The sequence below is a fragment of the Talpa europaea genome, assembly GCF_964194135.1.
Source record: "Talpa europaea genome assembly, chromosome: 4".
In the NCBI taxonomy this organism is placed as follows: Eukaryota; Metazoa; Chordata; class Mammalia; order Eulipotyphla; family Talpidae; genus Talpa; species Talpa europaea.
The window spans coordinates 139,654,316-139,670,882 of record NC_140070.1 but is presented as its reverse complement, the minus strand read 5'-3'; the positions used below and the strand labels follow the sequence as shown (position 1 = coordinate 139,670,882).

The 16,567-nt window shown below is 48.6% G+C and overlaps 1 protein-coding gene across 1 annotated transcript in view; it reads left to right on the top strand.

Moving 5' to 3' along the window:
• Positions 1-16,567, top strand: part of URB1 (URB1 ribosome biogenesis homolog) — a gene marked incomplete at its 5' end in the record, with an annotated part of 53,904 nt that overhangs the window by 7,001 nt on the left and 30,336 nt on the right. The window contains 9 exons of the mRNA XM_084231222.1: positions 2,797-2,893; positions 4,762-4,847; positions 6,324-6,449; positions 7,698-7,822; positions 10,871-11,066; positions 12,116-12,253; positions 14,191-14,364; positions 15,027-15,156; positions 15,789-15,905. Coding sequence (XP_084087348.1) covers positions 2,797-2,893; positions 4,762-4,847; positions 6,324-6,449; positions 7,698-7,822; positions 10,871-11,066; positions 12,116-12,253; positions 14,191-14,364; positions 15,027-15,156; positions 15,789-15,905 — 1,189 coding nt within the window. The remainder of the gene's footprint in view (positions 1-2,796; positions 2,894-4,761; positions 4,848-6,323; positions 6,450-7,697; positions 7,823-10,870; positions 11,067-12,115; positions 12,254-14,190; positions 14,365-15,026; positions 15,157-15,788; positions 15,906-16,567) is intronic.

Sequence of the window (16,567 nt, the reverse complement as noted above, 5' to 3'; positions counted from 1 at the left end):
CTGCCTGTTCAGTCCGATTGGGCAGGGTGTTCCCACCCATCTGGTGTAAATCCTCTGTGACCATATGTATTTCAGCATGTACTTCTGATGGGGAGTAGCTTAAAAACGACAAAACTATGGCACTGTCATTGCACCTTACACCATTAGTCATTCTCACTATCGCCTCAGTTTTCCTGGCTGTCTCAAAAATGCCTTTACACTTTGTGGTCCAAGTCAGGATCCAAACAGGGGTCACATTTTGTTTCGTTGATATGTTTCTTAAAAATCTCTTCTAATCGTGGTGTTTTCTGTGCTCCTCCCCCTCCCCGACCTCCTTTTTTCTTGCCTTTTACTTGAAAAGGCTGGTAGGTATTCTGCTCTGTTAGTGTGTTTTAATATGTGGAGGGCACTGTTAGCATGAAGAGAGAATTATGGGTATGTTCATCCAGCCAAAGGAAGCATCGTTAAAAACCTGTGCAAAGAGCAGTCTTACCAAATATGTTTTGGTCTATTTTAGGCCATGTTTTGCAGAACAAGCCATAGAGAGTCCAGGACACTTCCTTCTGGAATAATAGCCCTGTGAAGTCACAGGGTAGGAATGAGGAGTAGGCGTGTGACCTTGCCTTTGATGGCGTGGACTGGGGCAGGGCGGCGGTCCAGGGCCAGCGCAGGGCTCTCTGTGGGCAGGTGGACAGGCGGGAGCCTCCTTGTGGGGGTTTAGGGGGGGAGTGGAAATCTCAGGGATCTTGTTCTTTTCCAGTGTCAGGAATCTGGAACATGCAGGGTGGGTGTCGGGGAGGTAAGCTAAGTTTTGTTTTACTTCAAAATTCATTGTTGACGTGACTCTTGAAAGGCTGTAATACCAACTCTGCTTGTATAAGCAGGACAGAAATATCTAGAACGGCAGATAACTGGACCAGCATTCCAGGGACCGAATTCCCAATACAACTTATTCAGTGGATGCCCCTCCACCCCCCACTCCCATCTTATGGAACCTTTCCAGTTAACTAGGGAAGGGTAAAGCCTAATTTAACTTATGAGATAAGTTTTACCATTTTCTAGCATTCTTTGGAAACACAGGCCTATGTAAACCAGGATAACAAATTTCTTGTGCTTCAGGCATCAGGTTGCTTGGGAGCAGTGGTTGCTCTATGCTTCCTGAGGATAGGGACAGTCTCTTAGTCGTTTTGTGTCCTGTCTCGGCCTGGAATGTAATCAGTATGCTATTAACACTGAATTGGGGAATGAGGCAAGTGGGATTCTAAGGAAATGCAGCTTATTTTCGAGACTTTAGTGACCATTGAATCCAAACATGTATCCATGTTGTGAAGCTGCCCACAGGTTAGTCCTCAGAATGGCGAAGGGGGATTTGGGGGGTCTCACCTCAGTGTGTTGGCCTAAACCAACACTGATCTAGTAAGGTCATGCTGACCAGAAATAATCACTAAGCTGTGAGCTGAATACGTGGACACAAGAACTGTGCGAGGCCACATCCAGCTGTTATGAGCCCAGGTGGGGTGTCCCTTCTTTTTTCGGAAAAAGCATGTACCTAACTGAATGAGACAGGAGTAATTAAATACTCACATAGAGGCCTAAAGGGTACCAAGTGAGTTCCTTACCCCTGAGAAGAAAGCTCTGTCGTACTTTCGAGCGCGAAGCTGGTTGGGTCCAGTTGCTTCTTACCAACCCAGTTCTACTCGGGTTACTCGGGTAACCCACCTTGAGCAAGTTTGTTAAGGCCCCGGTGTCCTCGTCTGTAGCACAGGGTGGTAGGCACCCTCTGCCTGGGTTATCAGGAGGGGTGGAGGAGATCAGAGTTGTGCAGCATTGCACGGCATGTCGACATGACGATGTCAGTAAGCATCTTCATAGTGGTGACATCGCCAGGGTCACCACCACTTCTAGGGCCACTAAGTGGAATGGAACTCTCTGGCAGGCAGAGCCTCCTGAATCTTTTCAGGCCTTCAGGGCAGTAGTTCTCCACGATACAAACTTTTTGGCACCAACTGAAAGTACCTTTAGCATAAGGGAAGTGGGGAAAGGATTTCATTTTAAATCGTGAAAGATCTACGCACACTTGCTAGTTCTGGTCCAGCCGAGACTGACATGACCACATACAACAGGGGTGATGTGATGTGGGGGCTCTTAGAGTTACGGGGAAGCAGAACTGATCAGGTGGCCCTGGAGAATTCCCCTGAAGTGCTGGCTGCTGGCGATGGCTTGGACCCCCTCTGAGGGTGCCCTCTGTCCCTGGGTCCCAGTCGACACCGGTGGGACTGCAACTTGCAGTGCTGGGTAGGCTACCCTGGGTTTGCAGTGTGACAGTGCCTGTGCTTCGGTCTCTGGGATGAATTATAATTTCTAATAAAGACCAGACATCACCTCATTTGGTGTCTCATCCAGAGCAGCACCGGTCTTTCTGTCATCGCTGGATTTCCAGAACGCTGGCTAGCAAGCGAGAGTAGATGGTCTCGAGACGGGCTGAGGCCCTTCTCTGTGTAGGGCGGCCTGTACACTAAGGCTGTGTTTACAGTTGGGGAGGCACACAACTAAGCTTCACCCTTGCTTTTGTCTTTAGTGTAGAGCTTGAAAGAAGAAAAAGTAGGATAGACGATTGAGGGGGAAAGAGCAAAGGAAAAGCCCTTTGCTTTCGGTGGGAAGTCACCAGTGTTACGGACTGGAGCCCTCTGATCACCAGTGGGACGGGGGGTGGGCTGCTTCTTTGTTCTTCTTGGAGTGCATGTGTGCACTGTGGGTGTCGCCACATTTGTGTGTGTGTGTGTCTGCATGTGATACGTGTCTCCTTTGTGTCTCCAGGGAGTGCAGGACGTCCGTCAGGCCTACATTCAGTTTGCCCTTTCCTTTCTGGTTGCCGGTGATGACAGCACCATTGTGCAGGTCCTGGAGTTGAAAGGTAGGTGTGCCGCGATGGTGCATGGAAGCCCGCTTGTGATTGTTTTTGAAAATTCTGCAGCCTGTGGCCTTCGCAGTGTCAGTGGGCGCTGGAGTAAAGGCTGTGCAGTAGCGATGCTGTGGCCAGAGTGGTTTGTGTCGCTGGTAACTGGAACAATGGGGTCCCCACTCGGGCTCTGAAATGTGGAGCCACATCCTAACAAAGACTCAGGACCCGCCCCAGGGTCTCACAAACAAAGGAGGCCTTGTGGCTCCTGACGTACTAGATTTGTCGCCTTGGCCACCTGGCCTTCCTTAGTAACTGTTAAAAAATAAACTAGTTGCTTTAGTGACCTTGCCTACTGTTTCCAGAACAGCAGGAATAGAGCTTCGAAAAATTCCAGCCTGACCTCCTTCTGGGACTGTCCCCCTAGAGCAAGGCCAGGCATTGTTCAGTCTAGTAGGATCACTTGCCTTTTATCCAGAGGTTTGTCAAGACACTAACTGACAGGGTCTACACCAGCATAGCACCCGGCAGCTTCATAAGACACCCCAGATTGTGCTGTGCTTGGAGCTGGCCGAGCCCTGGGGCTCCTTGGCAAGGGGCAGCCTGTGCTGTGCCTGGGCTGAGGGCCTGAGCTCCCTCCAGAATGTGCCTGCTGGATGTAGAGGGCAGGCCCCTCAGTAGTGTAGGCCTGGACTATGTGGGGTCCCCTTGCCCCAGGGATAGCAGCACCGTGAAGGGGATGCTTGCCTTCTGCGGGCAGCGAGTGAGCTTTCCTGCTTATTGCCAGGTCCCATGGGGGTGTCCTGCTGCTACCAGTTTCTTCAGAATTCCCCTGAGCCATCGTGGGCCCAAATTACAGGACAGTGACTGGGAGTTCTTCACTCCTACACTGCCAGTGGGGCAGGACGAGCTTCAGTAGCTGAAAATTAGACCCTTCCCTGTAACTCTAAGCTTCAGTAACTTCTAGTAGCTGAAAATTAGACCCTTCCTAACAACCCACCAGTAGGGAATTTGTGAGCAAATTGAGAACTAATCACAGAGTGGAAGGCAGCTATAAAAAAGTGATGTGGAAACACTGACATTACGGTTTTCAATGATGAATGAGTGGGTGTAAATCTAGTTACCAGTTAAAGTGTGATCCCACTTTACTAAAAATTAAATATGACAGAGCATGAGTACATCGGAAGGTGAATAGTTAAATGGTAAGCCAGAGGTTAACCGTTAATTTCTGGGGAGTGGATTATGGTTATCTTAAATATTATTTCTAAGTTTGTTATTTTCTGATTTTTTTGTTTGTTTTAAGAATAGTGAATTTGCTTTTGTAGAAATTCCATGTGCCATTAACTCTGCATAGAGTAAGTGACCGTGTAACTGCTCAGAGCTTCTGCCCAGTGTTGCCAGCGTGCTGGTGCCGGTGCAGCCACAGGCTGGGGTCGCTGCTTCCCTGGGGAGCCAAACGTGTGAAGGAGAAAACAAAACACAAGCATCACTCCAAGTTCACCCCCGATCCATAAAATGTTGACTGTCATTTAAACTTTAGCCAAGTCTGAGAGAAGAGAGAAAACTAATCATACCACACGTTCTTCCTCAAAGTCAATATTGAATTAATTGTATTTGGTTTAGTGTGAGAAAGGGAGAGCAAGACAACTAAGAAACTCCTAAACTCCTTTCAAAGCTCTGTCATCGTTTTACTTTTAGATTGTTGATGTCCATGCCAGGGAAGTGGCTAATCTTGTTGTGAACTTGTATATCACTTCCAGCTTAAAAAATTAAAGAAAGTAGATGGCATTGTTTGCTGTTCCATTTAAGCAGTGATGGTTTCTCAGTCTGTTTTCCTATTCAAGATGTTTTTGAGTTTAATGTTTTGAAACTTTTCCTTCCAGAATTTATTCCTTGCATTTTCAGTTCGGGCGTAAAGGAAGATAGGATCTCCACCGTCAGCATGTTGCTGTCCACGCTGAAAGCCAAGGTATGTGTTTGGTGGTCAGAGTCTCTGATGTTGTTGCTCCAGTTCTTCACAGGACTCTGGAGCTGTGACAGGGTCAGTGGTGTGGTGGTTCTGGGGGTGGAGTAGCAACTATTTCACAAGCAGAAGAAACATGGTGGGGCTGGTGAGTTGCTGGCCTAGAAGTTACAGAGAACGGTGGAGCCGCTGCTCAGCTCAGGTGTTTTACCCGACAGGGAAGAATTGTTGGTCTGTTGCACAGGAGTTATTGGACAGTTCATTCACCCACCCAGCAAGTGTTGCCTGATGTTGCATATTTTGCCTTCTGCAGCCTCTTAGAGAAATTTAAAACTTGCTGATAGGATCACTGTCTTTAATATACAAACACCTTAAATGAACAATTGGAAAACTCTGTGACCTTCCCAATGTGAAAGTTGTCAGAAGACCACAAACTGGTGATCCACGAAGTTGGCTGATCGGCATCCTTGTCCAAGGTTTTCACTGCATCCCCGAGTGTGTACTTGGCTTTGTGGGCCATGCTAAGTAGCCATGATTACATGTCTTTGTGGGCAAGTTCTCACTTTCAGCAGTGGCTCAGCTGGTGGTGACGGGGCCCACCTTGGGACATCAGGCGGTGTCTGCAGATGTGCTCAGTTGTCATGCCAGGAGGCTCAGGGGCCCTGTGGGCAGGGCACAGAGAGCCCGCCACAGCTGTCAGTAGTGCCGAGGCAGAGAAATCCTGAGTCAAAGGAATGTAAACAATGAGGTACAGGGTTTCTTCACCTACCAAATGAGAATTTCCTGTTTAAAATAATGGTTTCCACACCAGCTCTAGAGTCGGGTACTTTCCCGGGCATGTCAGCCACTCTGGAAGAGGCAGGTCTGGTAGGATGTGTCCAGGGTCTTAAACATGTTGGTTGACCTAGAGGTGGGGGTGGGTTACCTCAGAAGAGTTGAAGTACAGATACCCAGACCACCTCCCCAGAAATTCTGGGGGGAGCTGAGAACTCCCCCCAAGTCCATAGTCAGAGATTCAGTGGAGACCTTGTACAGGAATGCTGATCAGCCAGCTTCAGGCAACACCCTGCTTGTACACACCCAGGAAATGGTGAAGTGTATTTTGGTCACTCAGGGTAGAATGATACCAATCCTCCAAAGTGATGCTGTAAAGGAATTTCATTGATGTGGGGAAAGTGCCTGCTACATAAAAAAAGTAAGTGCTAAACTGCTTATTATATAAATATAACCTCAGAGACACACACACACAGATGACCAGTTTTGCCCATGTACCTGGGGGTGGGAGGGTTGAAAGAAACGATACCAAAATGCTAACTGGGTCACCTATGCTGGCAGGAATGTTGGTGAGTTTCATTTTTCTCTCTGTTTTCCCAACCTTTCTGCCATGAGCCTGCATTCTTTCTATCTTGACAAAAAAAGAAAACCATTATGTTAAAAATAATAATTGAATTTCTTGAACTTCATTTGTTTTCCTGTTTTTAGGTAGTTCACAATAAACATGTCACAAAAACCCAGAAAGTGCGATTCTTTACTGGGCAGCTGTTGAACCACATAGCCTCTCTCTACAAGTGGAATGGGATCAGTGATGTGAGCCTGGAAGATGTCAAGGTAGGTCACATCTGGGCTCAGGTGACCCCACTGTGGGTATGAGCCTCCCAGCTGGAGCCAAGAAGTCTGAGCAGAGACCTGCTTAAAAAATTACCTCTGTCTGGTCTACTTCTTTGGCTTGTGGGTATAGTAATTCTACACTTAGATATCATACAGTTTATTATTTTTTTTTTTTTGCTTTTTTTTTTTTTAAGATTTATTTATACAAGCACTGGGTATAGTCAGAAGCGCGGGAGGGTGAGAGGATGCACCAGAGCCAGAGCGGGGAACAGAACAGGCAGACGGACGAAATACACTGCTGAGGGGAGCAGCGGGCAACAGGAGAGGTCTGCGCGCCACGTGGGACTCTCGCCAGCGGCTGGGGATTGAACCGGCTGCAGAGGCTGCGGGCAGCTTCACAGCCCAGCACTCAACCGCTGTGCCACCGGGGAGGCCCCATACAATTTTTTTAGATTAGATTTTTTTCTCTAATCTCTGAGGTATCACGAATTTAACCTTTTGTGTTTCTAATATGAAAACTACTTTCCATTTAGCTCAGGGTCAGCTTTGTTCCCTGCAGGTGCTTGCTTTGCAGATTACCAGGCTCTCCTCCTCCTCTCTACTCACCTCTTCTTTCTTCCATCCTTTCGTATTCAGCCTTTACAACTTCAAGGCTGCTTGTTTTTGCTTCAGGACCCTGAGTGTGGGACCCATGATACCCCCCTTCTGACATGTGTCCTAGCCCTGGCCTGAGCCCTGGCCCTCATGGACCCGAGGCCATTCTGCTCCTCCTTTTCAGTTTCCTCCGGGTGTTTCAGAACGTGCATGTGGCCAGAGTTGTGAGGGCTCGGACTTCCTGTGAACCCTAGTAATTCTCCTCAGGATCCTGCTGTTTTACTGCCTTTTATCTTCCAGACTTGCCTGTGTCCTCCTGTTTTGAACATGTCTCCTCTTCTCTATTACCTGGAAGCCTCAGGGCTTAATAAAAACACTCCCAAATATGGAATTTCATTCAAAAGAGCAAGAGAAATTAAGTCGTTCTTAAACTTGTTTTAAAATATAGGTTTAAACTTGTCCCTCTTAACATTATTTTACTTTCAATCTTGATTGGTGTGTTCTGTTTGTTTGTTTGTTTTTCCCAAATGATGCCAACTGTTTAAAATGTTTTCTAAATTGTCATTAGCCTCTTGATGTCCATTTTTTTCTCCATAGCTGTTCCTAAGTTTTATGAGCTTGGAATTTTGATTGAATTGTTTAAAACCCTCCTAGGCTTCTGCTGAAGATGCAGGGAAGACCATGGTGAGGGAACTTGTACACACCTTCCTGATGGACCTGTGCTGTTCGCTCAAGCATGGGATTAATTTTTATGACGCATCTTTGGGCACCTTTGGCAGGTAAAGTGTAAAGACTGATCCCGAGTGTGTGTTCCTCTGAAGTCATTGCCTGTGATGGGCCAGAGGCAGTTTGTGAGGTTTTGGAATTGTAGTGGGTTAGAACTTGAATTTTAGACGCGATCTGACTCTTCAGGGTGAGCAGTTAAAGACCCAGAGAGCTTCTGCTCCTCCTGTGCGGGTCTCAGGGCAGCAATGGACTTAAACACTTGGAGAGAGGAGACACCTTGCCCGGGATGGGCTGCGTGTGTTCACTCAGGAAGGCTTCCGCTACCTCTGAAAGTACGGCCTCCACCTTCCTGGGGAGAGTGGACCCAACATGGGCCTTGCAACAGCTCTGGGGTGGGTGCCATTGTTAACCCAGCTTTACACACGAGGGGAATTGGCACAGAAAGGTCAGGTCACTCATTGTTAAGCAGCAGGGTGGGATTTGAACACAGAAACTGGTTCCCAGCTTTTACGCTTAATAACTGAGCCACCCTCCCATTGCTTAAAGGTGGTCTGCTGACAAGCTCGGATTTCAAAATTTTGTTTTACATTTCACAATTAGGATAACCTTTTATCAGCAAGGAAACAAAGGCCACAGTTAATGGTTTAGAGTGTATTCTTTCAGACTGTCTCTTTGTAGTTGTGTAGCCTTATTGCGTATCCATGTTACCATTTTTTAATAGCGAAATGGCCTCTTTAGATGTTTATCATCCCGTTTTTCCCCACTTGACAGTAAAAAAAAAAATGGGTTTCTTCTCTGGTCATTGTAAATAACCTTGGTGTTTTTTGCCCTTTTGGCATTTTATTACAATGATATAGTAGTGATTTGATTTAGTTTGAACCACCTGAAAAATCGCTGATTCTTTTAGAATGGGCCAGCACCATAGGAATTTTTCTCTCAGCCTGTGACTTTGAACTTTTGATTCTGAGACAATTATGAATTAACTTGCCACATTATTCCTTTTTCCTAAATTTAACATTGTTTTGGTAATAGGGTAGCTTTCCTTTCATCAGTAATAGGAATAAGCTAATTTGCTGCTAAAATGTCACAGCAGACTTTGCTATAACTCCTTGTTTAAAACACACACATTCTTCTCCCTTAAGTAGAGCCATAAAGTAGACGATCATTCAATGAACATATTGAATTAACTTGTGGGTGTGGTCTGTTTAAATCAGCTGTGGCTTATGTAAATTTTTGAAGCCATTAACGTAAAAAGACAAATGTTTGTACTTAGGATGGAGGAAGGGAGTTTGTTCCTGAGGGAGTTGTTGAAAGACTTTGAGGAACTGAGCTGTAGGCTGCCACTAGTTGTACACCTCCCGCCCTCTGTTCAGGCAGCTCTCTGCGATGTCACTGCCTCAGGGACTCTTCCCTGGACGCCCTTTTCTGTAAAGCCCCTGCACTGTCATGTCCTGTGCCTGGCTTTTGCTTTCCACAGTGAGTTAACAATACTTTGTATATTTGTTTGTTCACTTGTTCATTACCTCGTTGTCTAGAAACCATGAGAACAAAGGCTGATCTGCTTAGGATTTTCAATGCCTAGACAGTGCCTGGCACATAATGAGCTTTGGGAAGCGAGGGCAGGCAAACTTTCCCTATTAAGGGCCAGACAGTAAATACTGTAGGCATGGCAGGACATGCACTCTTTGTGACCCATGGCAGCAGTGCAGCCTTGACGTGAACAGTGGGTTCCAGTAAAACTTTATTTACTGAGACAACACGGTGGGAGTGGTTTACCAGCTTCTGGGGTGGAAGTTAAAAGATTCTGGGGTCAGACAGCTCTGAGACCTTAAGCAAATTGCTTCTGTCCCCTCTGCTACCTCATTCGACCTGTGGAGATGACATTAGTGCCTGCCTCGGAGAGAGTAGAGTGTGGAAACAGCCAGAGCTGTGGGTGCCAAGTAGCAACCGCTGTGTCAGTGGCAGTGCTGTTCAATTTATTGTTTGTTGTTGATTACTATCTGTGTGTACACGTGTGTACGTGTGGCATTTTTTTGCATTCCTTGTAGATTTAAAGCCCTGTTGACATCATGCACTGTATTTGTCTTGCTCATGAAGTTTCCACATTAAGAATGCTCTTTTTAACTCGCTCCTTGAAAACTGTGTTAATGTATGAGGCTATCGTGGAACATTTTTGTTTCCACCTGTTTGTAGGCGATAGAAAGCTGTAAGGGTCCTGGAGGCCATGGGCATGGCATGAGAAGAGGCACTTTCTCAGGTTTCTCTGGACTTGGTGCTTCATGCAGATAGGAGGTGGCATCTGTTCTGGGAAGGGGTCGAGGTGGGCTGGGTCACAGGTCCCGGGTTGCTTGCTCCCTTTCTCAGGTTGTAATGTCTGCTGGTTTTCCTGCTTATTTCACCATCATCTTTTGAAAACTGCCCACATTGGGACAAGTTCAGGATATTATCACACGCTAGTTTGTTGTTTTTTCTGCCTTATTAGCTCCTTTCAGCTGCTGGGTGAAGGATAGGAATTCGAGGTAAGGCGAAAGTAGAGGCAGCGGGAGACCTATGCAGAGGCCTTGTGCTTTGGCTGAGCCTTCAGGAGTGAGGTCATGGCACGGCGCTTGGCACAGGTTGCTCTTTATGGAGAAGAAAAGCTTTCATCTTTTCAGAAGAAAATTTGTCCTCTGTGTTTTTAGGGCACATATAATTTGCTTGCTTTTCATGTGTGGTTGGAGGAAAGAGATCACTAAAATCTCGGAGGAAATTTTGAGTGGATTCTTTCCTCTTGGCTTTGCCTTTTCTTTACATGCGCTTGGCCTTCTCCACAGACGAGTAGGTGGTCAGGCTGGATAGAATGTTTCCTTCCTCTTCTTTAAGTCACATGAACATGAGGGAGAGAAGGGATGGGAGCAGGACAGAGTCTTCCCCGCCACAGGAAAGTATAAGCGTGAAACCCAAGCCCTCTGGTGGGGATGGAAGTGTCCTGCTTTATGCTGTGTGGGAAATAGACCAAAACCAGAATGTGGGCTTGTGTCACAACTGTTTCCACCGGTTTGGGCCATGAGCTTTGGGCCAGTGGTGAAAACTCGCTGCTGACTCCTCTCTGCTCTCCACAGAGGAGGAAATCTGACCCTCCTGCACTTCCTGTTGGGCTTGAAAACGGCAGCAGATGATGAGCTGGTGGCCGAACTCGTGGTGAACATTCTTAAAGTGTGTCCCGACCTCCTGAACAAATACTTCAAGGAAGTTTCGTTTTCCTTTCTCCCGAGAGTGAAGTCCGCTTGGACAAATAACATCAAACTGTTAAACAAGGTGAACACCTGGGCATTGGGAAGTACTGGTGGGGGGTGGAGGGAGCTGGACAGCAGTGGCACGTGGGGGAATTGACATCTCCATAAACCACGCAGTATAGGCCCCCTCTCAGCCTCTTTCAGGGGCTGCTTCAGATCTCAATGTGCCCTTATCCTCTAGAGACACTGCTTTTCACTGTGTTGAATGCTGAGGTCTGGGCCTTTTGAACCCGTTGAGCCAATTTATCTGCTTCATTCAGACCTTTTATAGAGATGTGAGTTTCAGCGTGGTTAGGTCAGAAGTAATGAAATGTCTGAATTTTAGGATCATTTTGGTGTTAGGATCATTTTGCTGTTGCAGGTGCTTAGAACACTTGAAATGTGTTTTACGTAAACAACATATTAGTTTTCTTCTGACCATTGATGCCAACATCCCCTCACTCACCAGTGAAGTAGTTACTCTAGCCCGTTGGCAGCACTGCCTGCTGGCTGTGTCAGTCTCACCCCTGCTAGAGCTAAAACACCTGGCCTCAGCCTGGGCTCGGCTTGTCTGTAAGGCAAGCTTTGTTTGCATCGTCACTTTGTCTCCCTTGTGTGCCTGTGTGTGCAGTCCCTGCATGTCTTGGATCTTGGGACCCGAAGGATGCTCTTTGCACCTCGTTTTGGGAAGACAGCTTCTGGCCTACGCCCATTGTGGGAGGTGCTCGGGGCTGCTCTCCCCAAGGGAGCGGGGAGGAGGGACAGGCAGGCCTGTCCCTCACCTCGCTGCTCACTAGCTGCATGTTCCTGGGGAGATTGCTAACCTCATTGAGGTTCAGTTAGGTCATGCTTATTGTAATGTAGATTATGGTACACTAAAGGGCTGTCCTGAAGGCTGGGATTTGAAGGTCACTGTCCTGGTGACCAGCCAGTCTCGAGACCTGACTTGTCTTTTATAAGTGGGTCTGGAGGTTAGTCTTCTGGACCCTTTGTCACTATAATTGTTTCATTGCAGCGGCTTCATGGTGGGTGCCTGCAGTTAGCCTTAGCTTTGAAATGGCCCCAGGTCATTCTTCTCCCTTCTTTCCACAGATCTACGAAGCCCAGCCAGACATCTCCCGGGCGTTTCAGACCAGAGAGTTCATCCCTCTACCTCGGCTCCTGGCGATGGTGATGGTGACCACTGTGCCCCTGGTGTGCAACAAGATGATGTTCACCCAGGCATTAAATGTAAGTGGTTATTCTGCTTCTAGAACTTTCTCTCATGCTGCTGATGACCTTGGGGATTGTTCTGACAGTACTGGCCTGGATGCATTGATCCCTGTTTTGTCAGTGAGCCTCTGGTGCTTTGCATGAGCAGGGCGGGGGCCCTGGTGCCTGCAGCACTGACCTAACATAGCTCTCCCTGCTCCAGCCATACCGCCGCGCCTCTGTGGTGCTCGATACCTGCCTCTGCAGGAGAACTCAGAACAGGAAAGAGAAGAGTATTCAGTGCAGCCTGTGTCGTGTTACACTCTCATTCGTGTGGATTTCTGGTGGGGGGACTAAAATTGGTGTAGCAAATCCTTTCTTTCGTGGTTTAAGTTAAGTAGTGTTAAATTTTTCTGGGGAGCATTTATTTTGAGGACCAGCTGTTTTCAGGCATTTTTTTGGAGGACATGTTCATGGGAAAACATAGATTCTTAAGTTTCACATCACTGTTTAGTATAAGGTCCCACATCCGTCAGAGCCTGATTCTAAGGAACTCTGTATCTTTCACCCCCGCATCCTGGCTTTATGTGGACAGCTGTACAGCTGTGGGTCTGGGGTCCTGCCAGCCCCTCCTAAACCCAGGTTGCTCAAGACCTTGCTGGGGGAGGCCAGGTTTTCAGAGGGCATGCACGGCCACTGGGTTTCCAGGGGAAGGCCCACCGTTCCAGGTGGCTGGGTGGTTAGGGCACCAGCAGGACCAGGGTGGGTGGTGGCAGGTAGCACAGGCCTGAGTCGGCCCCATGATAGTGGGCACTTACTGTCAGGTAGTGCAGACTCCTTAGATCGTGCCCTGGCACTGAACATCCTTTTGATTTGAGATCTTTGAGTGGCCAGTGAGGTTTGTGCTGAGTGGGTGGTGGGGTGAGGAGTAGAAAAAAGGCCTGTGTGGACTAGGCAGCAAGGGCTTTTATTCTGCTTGCCAAATCATTACGAGTGATATTGGGACCCAGCTAGCTTACCCATCTGATTTGTGGGAGATACAAAATATTTTATCATAAGGGGTTGCAAGAAAATAGAATTGAAAGGAACATGTGAGCTCCTGGCTTCTGTGTGGGGAGAGGAGAGCGTTCACAGGCCGGCTGCATTTATGCGTCCCTTCCCGCTAGCTGCTGGTGGTCTGGACACAAAAGCTGTCTACTCTCCCTCCTGGGGTGTTGTTTCAGGAGAGAGGGCTGTGCCCCTGGGGGCGTCCATGCCTGGATAGAGCTGGCTGTTGTGGGGTGAGGGAGAGGGTTGGTTTCCCTCCCCCTGCTGAGGCTACAGTGCTGCATCCCGTGTCGCTCAGGGTGGAGCTCTGCTTTCTCTCAGCTTGGAGGTGGCACAGGTTCTTGAGCATTATGGCAAGTGAGGGTCTAGAGCCTTGGCTGCCTTTCTGAACCCACACAGAGTGTCTGGATGTCAGAGGCCTGCGATCGGGCTGCATGCTCACCTACTGAGCTAGCTGCCTCCTGACATCAAGAGCTTTCCCCCGAAGCCCTAGATGACATAAGCACATTTTTTCAGTTTCCCCCATCTTTTTCTGTTTGTCCTCCTACCCCACGTAACTGATGCTCTATGATTATGCGATCAATAAAAACACCAGGATCTTGCTGGACGGGCAGCATCCCGCACTGTGTGGCCGCTCCACAGCTCCCGTCTATCGGTGTGGTGTTGCCCACGTAACACATAGGGTTGGCTTCTGCTGAGATCCTGCTGCTGTGGAGGCAGATAATCCATCTGGGCTGGGCGGTTGTCAGAGGAGCTCACAGGGACAGACAAGGAGCTGCCTGTAGTAACCGCCTGCCAGGCAGTTGCTAAGGTCAGGTATGTGGGAGGTGAGGAGCCCGGCAGGGGCAGGAGCCACCCAGCCCAGGGCGTGGGAAGTCGGTCCCCCGTGCAGCCTGGTGACATTTGTGGATGCGACTCTTTCTTCCCAGTTGGACAGCAAATCAGTGAAGCACACAGCTCTGTCCCTCCTCTCCGGCATTTTGAAGAGAGCACTAAAAACCATTGAGTACTGCCTAAACAAGGAGGCCTGGCAAGGATCGGGTGTGTACACAGCTACCATGATGGAGGAGTTTGTGCGTCTCTTCAGAGAGGCCCTGAGCAAGGTAGGCACAGAGCCAGGCTCACCGTCCCCGGAAAAGTTTCCAGGCTTTCCTTACTAGAATCACAGACACAGCAGCAGGGAAGCCACCTGTGGGGCACAGAGGGTGAGTGTGAAGGGCAGTGAAGAGGCTGGTGCTCCTGGGAGCGCATGGCTCACCTGGCACTATGCAGCCCCCCCACTGCCATCGCTGCAGGCACACACCGGCCTGAGCCTCAGTGGGGTGTGTTTGGGAAGCCCCTCTTCCCTCTTCTCCTCTTGGCTTAGTCTGGTGAGTGAGGAGGGTGGTTTCCTTGCCTGTCAGGTTCCCCGCCGCCATTATGATGTGTGACTTTGTCCTTAATGAACAGCTCCCTTGCTTGCCTAGATGAGTCTTAAGAGATTTATTTGATTTATCAGCATTCCCCCCCCCCCCAGTCCTCACGTACCTTTCTAGGCATCATCTAGAGCTCACAAAAGGCCTGTTCTCTCCCCCACCATCCTGCCTCTTTCTTACACACTCACACTCATTTTTATGTACACTCATGTGTGCCCGGTCACGTACACGCATGTACACTCTCACGTGCTTGCACCTCCCTGCTACTTTTTGTTTCTCCTTGCTCGTTCCTTTATTTCTCTTCATTGTTTAATGTAACTGATTTTTGGTCTTTGCCTTTTCTATTGTAGATTGTACCAGATCTCAACACCGTCGTGTGGGTCTGGCAGTCACTTGTAAAGCAAGAGACAAAACAGGATGATAAGAAAGGGACGAAGACGGGCAAGAGGTCTCCTGCTGCCACTGTGGCTCCCCAGTGCGGTGAGGACTCCCGCGGCCTGCGGTGGAGCAGAGGCCAGCAGAATGGCTACTGTCTAGGGGGGACTGTGAAGGCCTCTCTGCTGTGAATGAAGCCTGGGTTCCTTTGTTGCTTGGGAGGGAAGAATTTGAATGGAGTTGCAGGTTGAATTTTAACGTCTTCTTAGAGATGTGCTCACAATTTATGCCACCACTGTACCTCAAAAGACTTGAAGAACAGTGACTGCATGTCTCTGGCCTTTCCAGGGTGTGGTTGGGGGGCTCTCTCAGCATGTTAATGTGGGTACAAGGTCCCCCCATAATAAGATGCACTGACTCAGCCCTTGTTAGTGGCCAGGTGATAGGCTCTGTGTCTGCCAGGCCGGGCCCTGCTGTGCCTCCATTGTTCAGCCAAAGACACAGGGACAGGGCAGCTTCATGACACCTGCTGAGTCCGCTGCAGGGAAACGAACCCCGGCTGTTTGCACAGGCCTGACTTTCTTCCCACAGTGCCTCCTTCCATCTGGCTCTCTGTGGGCCTTTCCACAGCGTCCGTGTGCAGTCCATGTGCTGGGGACTGGGAAACAGAGCTGCCAAGCAGCGTACCTGTCACTGTTGAGGACTTCCCTAATGTCTGCTGTTTTATTTTGGTTCAGATGATGCAGAGACCATTCTTCTGAAAGCGGCCCTGCTCCAGGTCATATGCCTTTACCAGAAGGTGGTGCCGCATGTGGTCATGCAGTACAACTTCGACTTCAGCAAGCTGCTGAAAGGTGCGTCTGAGCCAGCGCAGGCACCTTCTACCATGTGTGCCAGGGGCGAGGGAGGAGCTGAGGCGCCAGATTAGAGCCCCCAAAGCTGAGGAGCGAGGACTGGTGGGGAGCTTGGCCAGCATGCTGCTCCTCCGGCCTGGTTAATTTTATTTGGACTGAGATCTTAAATAGATGGTCTTTCTTAATTAAGTATCAGATGACTGCTTAGCAGTGAAAGAAGGGAGAAACAGCAGTTTGAGTTGCCTGCAGTGACTGATTGACAGTTGAGGTCAGAGAGGCCGACCCTCATCTCATGCCTTTGCACAGGGGCCTGCAGAAAGCACAGCCCTTGGCAGGCGCTCTGCCTCCTGCTCATGGCTCACTCGGCAAGGTAGGCGCACACCACGCTTGGAACAGGCTGTCTAGTGAAATTGACTTTATAATTGGGCTTGCCAAAGAAGCCTTGCAGAAGTGCCCCTCTTTGAGTTTTTTAAGACATTGAAATGGTCCTATATCCAAAGGCTATGATTAGCTTTTTAATTGTTTGAGGGCAAAAAGTTCTCTTTGCCAGGAGCACAAGTAATTTACTAGAATGTGGTCACTTAGTATTTAGTAGCTGTGTCCTTCCCAAGCAAAGGGCCTGGAAATCAGGCCAGAGCACAAGAACCAGTTTCCAGCTTGGG